The sequence below is a fragment of the Mauremys reevesii genome, linkage group 15 (assembly GCF_016161935.1).
Source record: "Mauremys reevesii isolate NIE-2019 linkage group 15, ASM1616193v1, whole genome shotgun sequence".
Taxonomy (NCBI): Eukaryota; Metazoa; Chordata; order Testudines; family Geoemydidae; genus Mauremys; species Mauremys reevesii.
The window spans coordinates 23196438-23210248 of NC_052637.1; the positions used below are offsets into that span (position 1 = coordinate 23196438).

The window sequence follows — 13811 nt, forward strand, 5'->3', positions numbered from 1 at the left end:
GGTATAAAGAACAAGAAGGGAGAAAATCTTTGAAGAAACCTTTTGGGGCTTCTTTATCAATCTTAAGGAAATAAAACAATGTTACACGACCAGTCTTTCTTATGCACTGCTGGATCACCTTTAAGATGGGAGGAGGGAGACAGCTTCCCCCACACACAATGGGATGGGTGAATTAGAGGCTGACTAACCATGGAAAAATCCACATAATTGAGAAGACAAATGTTGAACAATTATTTTACAGCCTGAACTATTCAAGGAAAAAAGTTAACTCTGCCAAGAGGCCAGACAGACTCCCTGTGTGTATGTATTAGTATGGAGCAGACCAGTCAAGCTTCAGAAATGTAATGCTTTTATCTTCATCCAGTTTGTGCTTTGGTGGTTATCCGTTTCTGCAAGCACTAAATAAAGTAGTACAAATGCTGAAGGAGAAAAAGGATGGACTCCACATATTGTGTGGGGAGGGGGTGTGTATGTACACCTCTACCTCGATATAACACTGTCCTTGGGAGCCAAAAAAGCTTACTGCGTTATAGGTGAAACTGTGTTATATTAAACTTGCTTTGATCCACCAGAGTGCGCAGCCCCGCCCCCCTGGAGCACTGCTTTACCGCGTTATATCCAAATTCGTGTTATATCAGGTGGCGTTATATCGAGGTAGTGATGTATGTGTGGGTATGTGTAATATGAGTGGAGGGGGGCTACAGGAAAAGAAAGGATGGTCTTGTGGTTAAGACAGTTGTGTAGTGACAGGGAGAACTGGATTCTTCTCCTGCCTCTGCCACAGAGTTCCTGTGTGTTGCTAGGCACATCACTTAAACCAAACTTTTCACAGGTGGTCACTAATTGTGTGTTCCTCATTCGCTGGGTCCCCACCTTGAAAACATAGATCTGACTGGCTGAAGCACCAAGCACCCACAGTTGCAAGCTGAAGTCAATGGGAGCTGTGCTTTGAACATAACAGCTAACCATTTAAGCACCATGAAAAATTCAGGTCCCAAACATCTCAAACTGGGCACCCAAAATTGGTGGACACTTCTGATCGCAATTTATCGTAAAACTGGAATAGTACCACCTCCTCACCTCACTGATATTCCTTGAAAATAAATTTATTAATGTTTTGGAAGCAATCGGCTATGTGGGGCCACCCATTTAACAATGAGGCTAAAACAGATACCACAAATAGCTGCTCTTTCAGTGAGCACCATCCATCCTGAACACTGAATGAGAAAGGGATCCTATGGAAAAAAAATAAATAAGTGACCATGTTATTAAAGACTATCATAATGCATATGCACAAGGGGACCTGGCAACCTTAACTCTGACATTTCTTATATTGAGATTGTGTATTCTGTTAATGAGATGATTCAGAACAAAAAATTCTCTGACACAGGGTGTTAATTTTTTTCCCCATATCACGTTAGTTCTAATTAAACAATACACATTAAGATACAGAAAGATTCCGTAATTAAACAGAAGGCAATTCTGCTCTCAGACTGTAAACTCAGGGAGGCTAGATAAAAATTAACTGCTGCCTGAGGTCAGTCACTCCATGAGTTATGGTTATTTTAAACTTCAACATTAGAACCATGTGCCTCTCAAGAGATTATTTGAAGTCTGAACCTGAAAGGTGCTGAGCAGCTCCTGAACACCCTCAAATCCCAGTGACAAGGGGAGCTGAGAGAACTCAACCCCTTTCAGATGAAACTCCATGTTTTGCAGTATCAGACTCTAAACGAAGGAAACAAATATTGTTTAAACAAGATTGTTAACATTTTAAAAGTTAAGAATATTTTAAATCGTTCCTTATTTACCAAGCTAATGCTAACAATGAGATAATACCCCCAACCACAATTTTTTAGTATTCAGAGCTCAGACATGTTCTCTGTATACAATGCTAATTGGTTTTGACTATAAAATAATGCTCTTAATATTCAGAAATGTAAAACCACTTCAGGATTCCACTTTCTAATTACTGTAGAACCGTTGAGTTACGAACATCTCGGGAATGGAGGTTGTTCATAACTCTGAAATGTTTGTAACTCTGAACAAAAGTTACGGTTGTTCTGTCAAAAGTTTAAAACTGAACACTGACTTAATACAGCTTCGAAACTTTACTATACAGAAGAAAAATGCTCCCCCCCCTTTTTTTAATAGTTTACATTTAACACAGTATCACATGCATCCGACGAAGTGGGTATTCACCCACGAAAGCTTATGCTCCAATACGTTTGTTAGGGTACGTCTACACTACGGGACTATTCCGAATTTGCATAAACCGGTTTTGTAAAACAGATTGTATAAAATCGAGTGCTCGCGGCCACACTAAACACATTAAATCGGTGGTGTGCGTCCACGGTCCGAGGCTAGCATCGACTTCTGGAGCGTTGCACTGTGGGTAGCTATTCCGTAGCTATCCCATAGTTCCCGCAGCCTCCCCCGCCCCTTGGAATTTCCTGATTGAGATCCCAGTGCCTGGTGGGGCAAAAATCATTGTCGTGGGTGGTTCTGGGTAAATGTCGTCAGTCACTCCTTCCTCTGGGAAAGCAACGGCAGACAAGCATTTCGCGCCTTTTTTCCCTGGATTGCCCTGGCAGATGCCATAGCATGGCAATCATGGAGCCTGTTTTGCCTTTTGTGACTGTCACCGTATGTGTACTAGATGCTGCTCACAGAGGCGATTCAGCAGCGCTACACAGCAACATGCATTTGTTTTTGCATGACAGCAGAGATGGTTACCAGCCATACCGCACCATCTACCAATCCATAAATTGGTAAAAAGATGATCATGGCTACCAGTCCTTTTGCACTGCACCATTTGCTGCTGTCATAAGTGCCCCTGGCTGCTCTTAGCCAGGGGCGCAAAAGCCAAAATTGGGAATGACTCCCAGAGTCAATCCCTCCTTTTTGGTATCTAAAAATAGAATCAGTCCTGCCTAGAATATGGGCAAGTATACTAGAGAACCACTGTATCAGAGAGCACAGCTGCTCTGTATCAGATCCTGCAGAAATTATGAGCTGTATGCTATTCACAGGGGGTGCTCCTGCAACACCTGTTGATTCCATTCTTCCCCCAGCCTTCCTGGGCTACTGTAGCATTGTCCCCCCACTTGTGTGATGAAGTAATAAAGAATGCAGGAATAAGACACAGTGACTTGTTAGTGAGAAATGAGTGGAAGGCAGCCTCCAGCTGCTATGATAGTCCAGACAGGACAGTAAGGAGTGTGGAGAGGAGCCCAGCATCCCTCTGCTAGTCCAGGGGCAATTGAATCTTGTTTTTACACATGAAGGGTGGGGGCTGACAGAGCTCAGCCCCCTGTTGCTATGACAACGATGGTTATCAGCCATACTGCACCATCTACCAGGAAAAATTAGGGCCAGGCACCCTTGATAGACCTCACCGATGGTAGTCTGCATGGTTAACAGTCCTTTTGCACTGCCCCATGTGCCAATAGGCTGATGATGAGGATGGGTACCAGTCATATTGTACCATCAGCCACCCATGGCGGGGGGGGAGCAAGGATGTTGGTGTTGAGTGCTGCAGCATCGGGTCTATCTGCAGCATTCAGTAAAGATAGGGTGACATGTAAAAGAGTCAAGAGAAGATTGTTTTCCCTTTCACTTCTGGGGGGGGGGGGGGTGCGTAGATTGCCGAGCTATGCCCTGACCCACCGCGGACACGGTGTTTGACCCTAGAAGCATTTGGAGCTCAGCCAAGAATGCAAATACTTTTCGGAGACTGCAGGAACTGTGGGATAGCTTGAGTCCTCCAGTCCATGAGCGTCCATTTGATTCTTTGGCTTTCCGTTATGTTTGTCACGCAGTAGTGCGCTGAGCCCCTGCTATGGCGTCTGTCTGGAGATTTTTTAAAAATGATTTTGAATTTCGTCTTCTGTAACGGAGCGCTGATAGAACAGATTTGCCTGCCTTTACAGCGATCACATCCGCATGGTCCATGCAGGAGCTCTTTCTTTATTTTGATTTTTAACTGCATCGCCACACGTGCTGATCTGAGCTCCACGCTAGGCAAACAGGAAATATTCAAAAGTTCGCGGGGCTTTTCCTGTCTACCTGGCCACTGCATCCGAGTTCAGATTGCTGTCCAGAGCGGTCAGTGGTGCACTGTGGGATACCGCCCGGAGGCCAATACCGTCGATCTGCGGCCACACTAACCCTAATCCGATATGGTAATTCCGATACTAGCGCTACTCCTCTCGTTAGGGAGGAGTACAGAAACCGGTTTAAAGAGCCCTTTATACCGATATAAAGGGCCTCTCAGTGTGGACGGGTGTGGCGTTAAATCGGTTTTACGCTCCTAAAACCAGTTTAAACGCCTAGTCTAGACCAGGCCTAGGTCTATAAGGTGCCACAGAACTCTTTGCCAATTTAACACAGTATTACACTGTATTTGCTTAATATTTTTTGGTCTCTGCTGCTGCCTGATTGCGTACTTCTGGTTCCAAATGAGGTGTGTGGTTGACTGGTCAGTTTGTAACTCTGAGGTTCTACTGTGTACAATAGCCATGAAAACAACCTGTAAAGGGAGCTAGTTCATCACACAAATGTTTGCTGGATGAGAGGGAAATAGCTGTACCAGAAAGGAAGGATGGGCTTCTGGTAAAGATATGGAACTGGGACTCAGGAGCTCTGGGTTCAATTCCCACTCTGTCACAATTTCCTGTATGACTTTGGACAAGTCACTTAAACTCTCTGTGCCACAGATAATAGTTCCTTTCTTCCCCCACCCCCACACCTTGTCTTATTTAGATTGTAAGATCTTTAGAACAGGGACTGTCTCACTAGGTATATGTACAGCCCTAATTTCAGCTAAGGCCTCTACTATAATTCTAGTCATTAATAATCATGTGCTAGACAGAGTCATTTCTGACACATACACATGCTATATTGTGCACCAGGCTAGTTATAGGCCTTGAAAATCCTGCTGATGAAAAATCAAGTGCTCATTTCCATCTACATTCGGCGTTTCAACAGCATCCATCACCATTGTAGTGAAGCGTCTCAGCAATAAATAGCCCTACAGCTTTCAGAGACAGCAGACTGGTTCAGTTATAAGGAGCGGATTTAATTATAATGGAAAGTGTTGGATCGACAACCCTCAAGACAGCCATCCTATTTGTCTACAGAATGGGTACAGGAGAGGCAGCAGGAGGGACTTTTCTCCACACTGTCCTACCAAGCTGAGTCAACAAAGAATCTATGTCAGTCTTAATTCCCATTCAATCCACAGGGTCAGACTGGCAGTTAATTAGTATCAACTGGGACCTTGTAGACTGATCCATTTCATACACATCTGAAAATGGTAATAGCCTTTGCTGACTAATAAACCTGGATCTGGACTGGTTACCAAGAGGAAAAAATGAACCTATTTCCTATCATCAATCCGGAGCCATCCATTTGAGGATTCACTGCATGTATTCTAGTACTGATTAGTCCCATTAGCTGGATGGGCTCTGCAACGATCCAGACATAAAGCTTGATTCTATTCTGGTTCTTGCAACAGCAGCAACATTGTTAAAGTTCCAATTACAACATTTTCCATTACTGTTGATAAAGGGGAGGTGATAAGCGCAGACAGTAACTGCGGTAGTTACAGACATAATTCTGGGCCAAATTCTCTGTTAGCATAGCTCTACTGAAGCCCCTGTATTTACACTAGTAGAGAATTTGTCGCTTTGTCCCATGGATAGGTGCACAAAATTGTAGGTACATGGGCAAATGTTATGTTTATAAAAACCTTAACTCTGAATTTCCAAGCTTTTTCCTTTTTGGAAATTTGATCCTTAACATTTCTTAACTTTCAGTTATGCAGAGGTGTTCTCTGTTAAGTTAACTTAAGATAATTAAGACAGATCAATTCTTCAGAAAAAAATCCTTTGGAACTTTTCAGTTAACAACATAGTGGCTATTCATATAGAGATCCACAGCATTTAGAAGATTGTCCTAACTAATAAAAACACTAGCTGCAAACACAGATAACCCTCTGTCCACTTTAAATAATGTATATTTGCAATACTGTACACTCATATGAGTATCCCACAGTGAAAAATAACATCTCTAGGAGGGTAAAACAAACAGCATTCAGTTTCTGAAAGCATTCCCCAAAAATTATTGCATTGTGATTGCCTCATCAAAAGGGCCAGAGGCTACTTACTTGATCTATTCCATTCTTTTCTTCTTCCATATCACAAATATAAGAGGACGTGAAGAAAATTTTCCAAGGCCAACGTTGGAACTAATGATGGGAACTCATCATTTATCTCCCACCCCTCCCACTGCTAACCAAGGTGATCAGAGTCCTAGGTCTATTCTCTGAACATCAGCAAAAGTAACTTCTCTTGGTACCGTTTCTGTTTTGTTCTCCACTGCAGCTTCCCACAAAATAACATGCACGCACTGGATGTCCAAGCAAATCAGAAAAGCAATCCTAGGGATACGGTCCAGCTGGCAAACACCCTATTTCTAGAATACTGATTACCATAGTTCTTGGGTAAGGAATGACGTGAAATCCCATTAAAACTCAAGAGTGCCCCAATGAAATCAAGATGTCTGATCATAGAGGCCCTGTGACTGATAGCAGATCTAGATTTATTCCTTGTAAGCGCAATCTTGGCAAGAACATACTTAGCACCTCCCCCTACTCCTCTCCCCACCTCACAAGGTGATCCAAATTACAATATGCCACAAGACTCTTAAGAATCCTGGATGCATTACTATCTTCAGCAGCTTGGTCAGACCTAGGCAAGAGACCATCTTTCCAAAGATGACATTTAATCATCTTTGGTCAGACAAGCAAACACAATAGCATTTACATGTATGAACCACGATTAGGGAATAGCTTCAACAATTGTCTGGGATGCCTATAGTACTCTCTGGGGCTGGAGCACCTCTTATTGCATTGCTACACACGGGCTTTAAACTAAAGGAAAAAATAGCTGCAGGCCATTGCTAATGAACTAGAAAGAGCCCAAACCTTAGCAGAGCAGACTGAGCTGCTGCTGGAAGAGAGCAGTTAGCAACAGTGGTTTTGCCTACAAACTTAGGCTGCTTGGGAAATGGTTAACCAACAAACAGTCAGAGAGGTGGGCCAGTGCGATTGTCAGAGGCTAGATCAATTATAAGGCAGCTGAAGTTTTAATGACAAAATATTTAATTCAAATCATTTACAAATGAGGAACAGACCTCAGCCTAGTTCTAGGAAGCAGGAACTCCCAAAACAGACTAGCTTAGTGATCCGGAAAATGAGCTTCCCATAGAAGTTTGATGGAAATTTTGACTCCAATACAAAAATATTGATTCAGCATTGAAGGAAGATGAACTACCCCTGCGTCATCAAAGTATGTATGATGCCATCACCACTCAGTCTTAAGGAGGAAAAGATTTTGAATACAATGGAGATTACAGGGGCAGTTACGCTTGTCCATTTTGACTGTATAATAGTGACCAAATATTGGCAAAGTATGAGAGAAAAGTCTGTTAAGCGTTACATACAGTAACCAAAATACAACAGGTAAAGGGGAAGGAAGCCACTGGATAATACATGCAAGGGATTTCAGCTTTTCCAGTGGGCCACAGGAATGGCCAGCTACCGCGCCCCATGCCATGGGAAGAAGCATAAGGTTGAAAATAAAGCATGGGAGTTCAGCTTTGCCACTGAGTCACAGAGAGAAGCTAAGTCACTTGCTCCGTGCCTCAATTTCCCCACTTTTGCAAAGTGCTTTGAAATCAACAGCTGAAGTGTGCTATATAAATGCCAGGTTACCATGGTGATTGTAAGATAATGAACAGAGACTGACAGGCAGTTTTAGCATTCTCCCTTCACACATGGAATCTGGTCAAATCTTCTGGGAGATCAGCAACAAGTGGGTGATGGTCATCATTTATCACTTGGAACTTTTGGGCAATGGTTGTCATTTTTACTGGCATTTGAAGCAGTGTTGTTGAATAGCTAGAGCAGGGGTGAGCAAACTTTTGGGCCCGAGGGCCACATCTGGGTATGGAAATTGTAAGGTGGGCCGTGAATGCTCACGAAATTAGGGGTTGGGGTACGGGAGAGAATGAGGGCTCCAGCTGGGGGTGCGGGCTCGAAGGTGGGGCCAGAAATGAGGAGTTCAGGGTGTGGGAGGGGGCTCCAGGCTGGGGTGCAGGTTGGGGGGTGAGGTGTAGGCTCTGGGGTGCAGGAGGGTGGGACTGAGGGGTCTGGAGGGCAGAAGGGGGATCATGGCTGGGGCAGAGGGTCAGGGCGTGGAAGTGAGGCAGGGGTGCAGGCTCTGGGTGGCAATTACCTCAAGCAGCTCCCGGAAGCAGTGGCATGTTCCCCCCTCCAGCTCCTATGCGGAGGCACGGCCAGGCGGCTCTGTGCACTGCCCTAGCCACAGGTGCTGCCCCTGCAGCTCCCATTGGGCCATGTGCTGGCCAATGGGAGCTGTGGGGGTGGCGCTTGGGGAGGTGGCAGTGTGCAGAGTCCCCTGGCTGTCCCTACACATAGGAGCTGGGGGGGAGGGGCGGCGAGGGGCGTGCCGCTGTGTCCAGCAGCCTTACAGAGCAAGCCCCCGACCCCACTTCCTGGCAGGAGCTCGAGGGTCGGATTAAAATGTCCGAAGGGCCGGATGTGGCCCCTGGGCTGTAGTTTGCCCACCCCTGAGCTAGCGGAAGGGACTGGAAGTCAGAACTCCTGGGGTTCTACAATACTCTTACTAGCCAGAAGCTAGGACAAGTCAAACCAATCTGTGCCTCAGTTTCTCAATCTGAAAAATAGGTTTAAATTACCTTTCTACTTCAACAAGATGTTTTGAGGCTGCATTGTTTAGAAAGAGTTTTACACAAAAAGTGCTATGGGGTACACTTACTCTTACCAACACTACAGAGCCCCAAAGCTGCATAGGAGAAAACACAGACAGAAGATTTTGGAGACCCCTCCATGTTTAAAAAGAACATAGATCATGCTCCAGATTACAAAATGTCAAAGACTGATGTTTCACTCAGAACTGGAAAACTGACCTCTCCTGAGAATTCTGTTACTTGAGGGTAAAAAACAGAAAATAAATGTGTTTCGGTTTGTATTAAAAAAAAATGCATAATTTAAAATAAGACTCATGAAATTAGATATTTAATTGAAAATGTCTTTATCCACATGGGGCAGAGGGGACTTGATTATGCTGAGCATCTTTTCCTAATTTCTTTGTTTGCATAAGGCTATTTCCTAATATGGAGGATGAGTAAACAGCAACATATTCAAAACAATGGATACAAATCCCTGGTTTGGTCAGAGAGAGGATGTCAGACAAGCATGGGAAAGGTACTTCTCAGGGAGCTGGGATGGAGGCTACCCAATTGTGATTTATAATCTCTAAACATTAATAGGAAATGTTCACTTAATATCACATCTGACAAAATATAGGGAAGAACACCGATTCTAGGAGGAGGCAGACTGAAGTACATAGTTAATTGGCAAGTAAAGGGGTCTTTGCCTCCTCAGTGGTTAGATACAATACTGCCCAATGACAGACCACATGGATCAAATCTTCATACCAGAGAAGACTGGCAGTGTTTTCAAAGTTCTAACTCAGCCATTACTATATTGTGAGGAATGAGCGAAACCAGAAGATCTGCTCTCAGAGGATTCAGTTCAGGTCATTTGGACAATTAAGTTGATGGCATAGCATCTTTAAACAGCAGATTTTTTATTATTTGTATTACCTAGCGCCTAGGAGTCCCAATCATGGACCAGGACTCCCATTGTGTTAGGTGCTGCACAAACCCAGAACAAAAAGATGGTCCCAGGCCCAAGGGGCTTATCTGATCAGCTTTACCAGTTAGACACCATAACCTAAAGAAAAGATAGATTTACAGTTCCCTTACTTCACTTAATTTGATCCTACCTTTGATTTCATGAAATCCTCAAGATCCAAATCACTTGTATAACACAATGTGTCTGTTCTTTAATCACTGGCCACAGACATTCCCATTTAATTAATAACAAAAGGCAAAAGATTTTAATGAGACCAAGAGAGAAAGAACTCTAATGGGATCCAAGAGCAAATAAAAGACAACGAAAAGTTAAGTTATTCACACATGACTGTCACACAAGATGCTGCTGGTATCCATACGCGCTAAGACATCTTTTTGCAAGTAACCTAACTAGCTAATTCTTTCCTTTATGGATGGCCCTGAATACATTACATGTCGGATCCTGTACATTGTTTACAAGAAGGAAAGTAGCCTAACAAAATAAATCAACTAGTTTATCGACTGATGAAACAGTCATTGATACAAAACCCCTCACAGTATTGTCTTGCTACTGTTTGAATAGCAGCAGTGTACTGCGCATTTCCCGTAGGGCCTACAATAAACTTGATAAGCTAGAAAAACCATGATTTTTCCATTTATTAAATTAACTTTTGCTGTTCTTACCATTCTGTTCCTCCAGCTCATTTCCGATTTCCTGCCCCATTTGTTTTTGCCTTGATAAGACTGAGGAGAGAGCATCCAGCCCAGCATCTTGCTCTGCGCAGAAACAAGGAAATAAAATACATTACAGGATGCAGCATGGCGTATCAGCAGTGGTTTTAAAGGATGCAAGCTAATCCAGAGTGTTAAACTATGCCAGAAGACATGCAAGGGAGCAAAGATCTGCTGTGTGTGTAAAGAGAGTTAAACTACATTAACAAAGAGAGACATCACCAGCATGACAATGAATTCCTATTGCAGCAGCATATTTTAGATAATAAAAATAATGTGAATGATGGGTGATTAATTTTTCTGCTCTGGTCAGGATATTCAGCCGAGTCCCAAAAAATCCAGAAACTGAACATACAGCTGTTACTCAATCATAAATGCCCTGGAATTTCTGGCACACATATATAGGCCCTTGATTACCCTTTTTGATTTTCCAAGGAGGTTTTAACATGACTAAAAGACAAACAGGTGATGCAAGCACCAAGGAATTCAAATAGGTTTTTTAAAGCTGAAAGAGAATATAGCATGTGTGCAAGAGAGAGACCAAGAGCATTAACAGAGCCAGATATAAAGAGGGCAGCTACAATTCAAAATTTCCCCACATAGCTCTGTCAAGGCTCCCCAATCCCCACCTGCGGCACACACTCTTAGTCCAGTCTGGAGGCCCCATGCAGCCCTGAAAACGCACCTCAGTTGTGCTTTGCAGCTCTCACTACACAGGAGGCCCACAAGTGGCATTAAAAAGGATGCTGCAAGCAAGAACTGCTGTGGTTAACCACTTGCTGAAAGGCAAAACACACTATGTAGGGTGAGGCTGCGTGAAGAGCCAGATATTGCTAAGCTGCAGCCAGAGAATCAGAGGTCAAAATGTTGATCTGTACGTCCAGTCTGTTTGCCTTCTAGAGTGCTGAATGCCCAACATCCCACCTAACAAAGAACCTCTCCAGCCTGTGTGTGTCCCCCCGCCTGTACATGCGCACACACCCGCACCCACACACACTCGGATAAGTTTAATACCCACCATATGTCAGCAGTGTTTCAAGCTGACTCCTGAACAGTCAAAATAGAGTTGATGCAATTCTCCTGCCCTGTAACTCTACACACCAGTTCATATGGTGATTAAAATAAAACTTGACCACCTAGAGATTTATTTCATTTGACCATCCTCAACAACGTTAAACACTGAATTACATACAGCATTACAGCATGCTCCTGCCTATCCCAAACCCTATTATCCGAAACCCTTCTCTGTCCCCCATGTCGCTCTCATTCTGGGGAACAAGAAAGGGTTTCAGATAAAGCAGAGGTTCGGCTAATAGAGCAGAGACCCTTGGCCAGGACTGCGAGGAGGCGGCAGCGGAAGATGAGCCCCTGGCCAAGGGGCGGCCACCCTGCTGCTGAATGGCTCCTGCAGCAGCGCAGGGCGCCATCTGCAGCCCTGCTGTCATGGGAGTGAGTGAGAGAGGCAGAGCAGAGACCCCCAGTCTCCCAGGACTGGGAAGAACAGGACGAACCTCCAGCTGTGGGCGGGGTCACCTCGTTGCTGAATGATCAAATGGTTGCTGCCCTCTCACTTATCCAAATGCAATCTGTGAACCCGTGCTATTCAGACAATTACGAGTATAGTGTCCTTCGTGTGCCAGCTAATGCATGCAGGCTGGGAGTGAGGTGCCCAGTTCCCAGTCAGATTTGAGTGCTCAACCCATAAGGGGCCCTTTGAAAATCCAGCTTCAAGGAATAAAACAGATATTGTCATTATAAATCAATTCTCATCTAGTAAGGCCAGGATTCAAAGCACTAGAGCATGCCTAACCTTAAACATGCATATTGTTCCATTGAAGTCAATACTACTAGCAGGGGCCTTAGTGGAACTCAATGAGACTAGTGACATGCTTAAAGTTAGGCTGGACTCAATGACCTTTCAGGGTCCCTTCCAGTTCTATGAGATAGGTATATCTCCATATATTATTATATTATATTACACAAAAATAAAGAGAAGCTTATACCTTGTATGATCCTCTGCTGCTGCTGTTTGATCTCACCAAAGCCAAGCCCGCTGGTTTCCTCCGTCTCTTCCAGAAGCCATGGGTTGGTCACACCTCGTTTCACCCCTCCAGTCATTAGGTTAGATCTGAAAATGGTTGGGTTTTTTTAAGTTTAAAATAATTCCTCTAAATAAAACCTGTTTCCTCTACAATTTGTCTCACAAGCAACTGGCTTGTAATCATGAAGCTGCAAGACATTCACTTGCCATGCTGTGTGCAATTCCACCTCCCAAAACACATTAGCCAGAGAACAATTTCTGAGCTATTAAGACAAAATACCTTACAGGGTACATTACACCGCTGAAGAAAAGGGAGTGCGATGTTTCTCTAGGACACTGGGTAGTATATACATCTAACTACATTGCTTGCATGTTAAGCACACAAGACAACACAATACTGTGACTACTGTTACACAATGAAAAAATACTGATATATATCTATAAATAAAGATATTCATTCCCCTTTTTCCCCATAGGGTAAAGAATAAATATTTTATTTTTCAATCAAGATGCAGAGTTCTAAGACTCAAATGGTACTGTACTGTATGCATACCCCTAACACCACAATGGCTCAGTCCCCTAGTACAGCTATAGATTAAACAAGTGCACTGGTAAGTGACAAATTTCTGCATTTCAAAAAAGCAAGTGTGGAGAAGGAAGTCAGACAATGACTTCTCTGCATTTTTTGGTTTCACATATGTGGACACAAGAAATCAGACAATCCCACTTTTAATCGGAACAGTAATCAATTTTATTAAAAAAAGAAAAAGAATGACTTATGGCTGCTAGCTATAGCAGGGGTTTTCAACCTTTTTTCTTTCTGAGGCCCACCCAACATGCTATAAAAACTCCATGGCCCACCCGTGTCACAATAATTGGTTTTCTGCATATAAAAGCCAGGACCCGCATTAGGGGATAGCAAGCAGGGAAACCACCTGGAGCTCCATCCTACAGGGGGCTCTGCAAAGCTACATTGCTCAGGCTTTGACTTCAGCCCTGGCTGGTGGGGCTCAGGGCCCCAGGCTTCAGCCCCCATGCAGTGGGGCTTCAGCTTTGTACCCTGGGCCCAAGTGAGTAATGCTGGCCCTGCTTGGCAGACCCCCTTTAACCTGCTTGTGGCCCCCTTGGGAGCTCTGGACCCCTGGTTGAGAACCACTGAGCTATAGCATTACAAGTGTTTTCCTGGTTACAATGGAAAAAAAATTTTTAGGGTGCCCTTTTGGTTAAGTTATATAAATTCAAGCAGTAACATTAAAAAGTCTCTCTGCTTAAATATTTACTCAATGACAACGGA

At 43.8% G+C, this 13811-nt stretch overlaps 1 protein-coding gene across 9 annotated transcripts in view; it reads right to left on the minus strand.

The window, feature by feature from the left end:
- Positions 1-13811, minus strand: part of STX8 (syntaxin 8) — a 168855-nt gene that overhangs the window by 121016 nt on the left and 34028 nt on the right. For all 9 annotated transcript variants that reach the window (XM_039501276.1, XM_039501273.1, XM_039501269.1 and 6 more), the window contains 2 exons: positions 12480-12604; positions 10429-10521 (listed from right to left, as the gene is read on the minus strand). In XM_039501276.1, coding sequence (XP_039357210.1) covers positions 10429-10521; positions 12480-12604 — 218 coding nt within the window. The remainder of the gene's footprint in view (positions 1-10428; positions 10522-12479; positions 12605-13811) is intronic.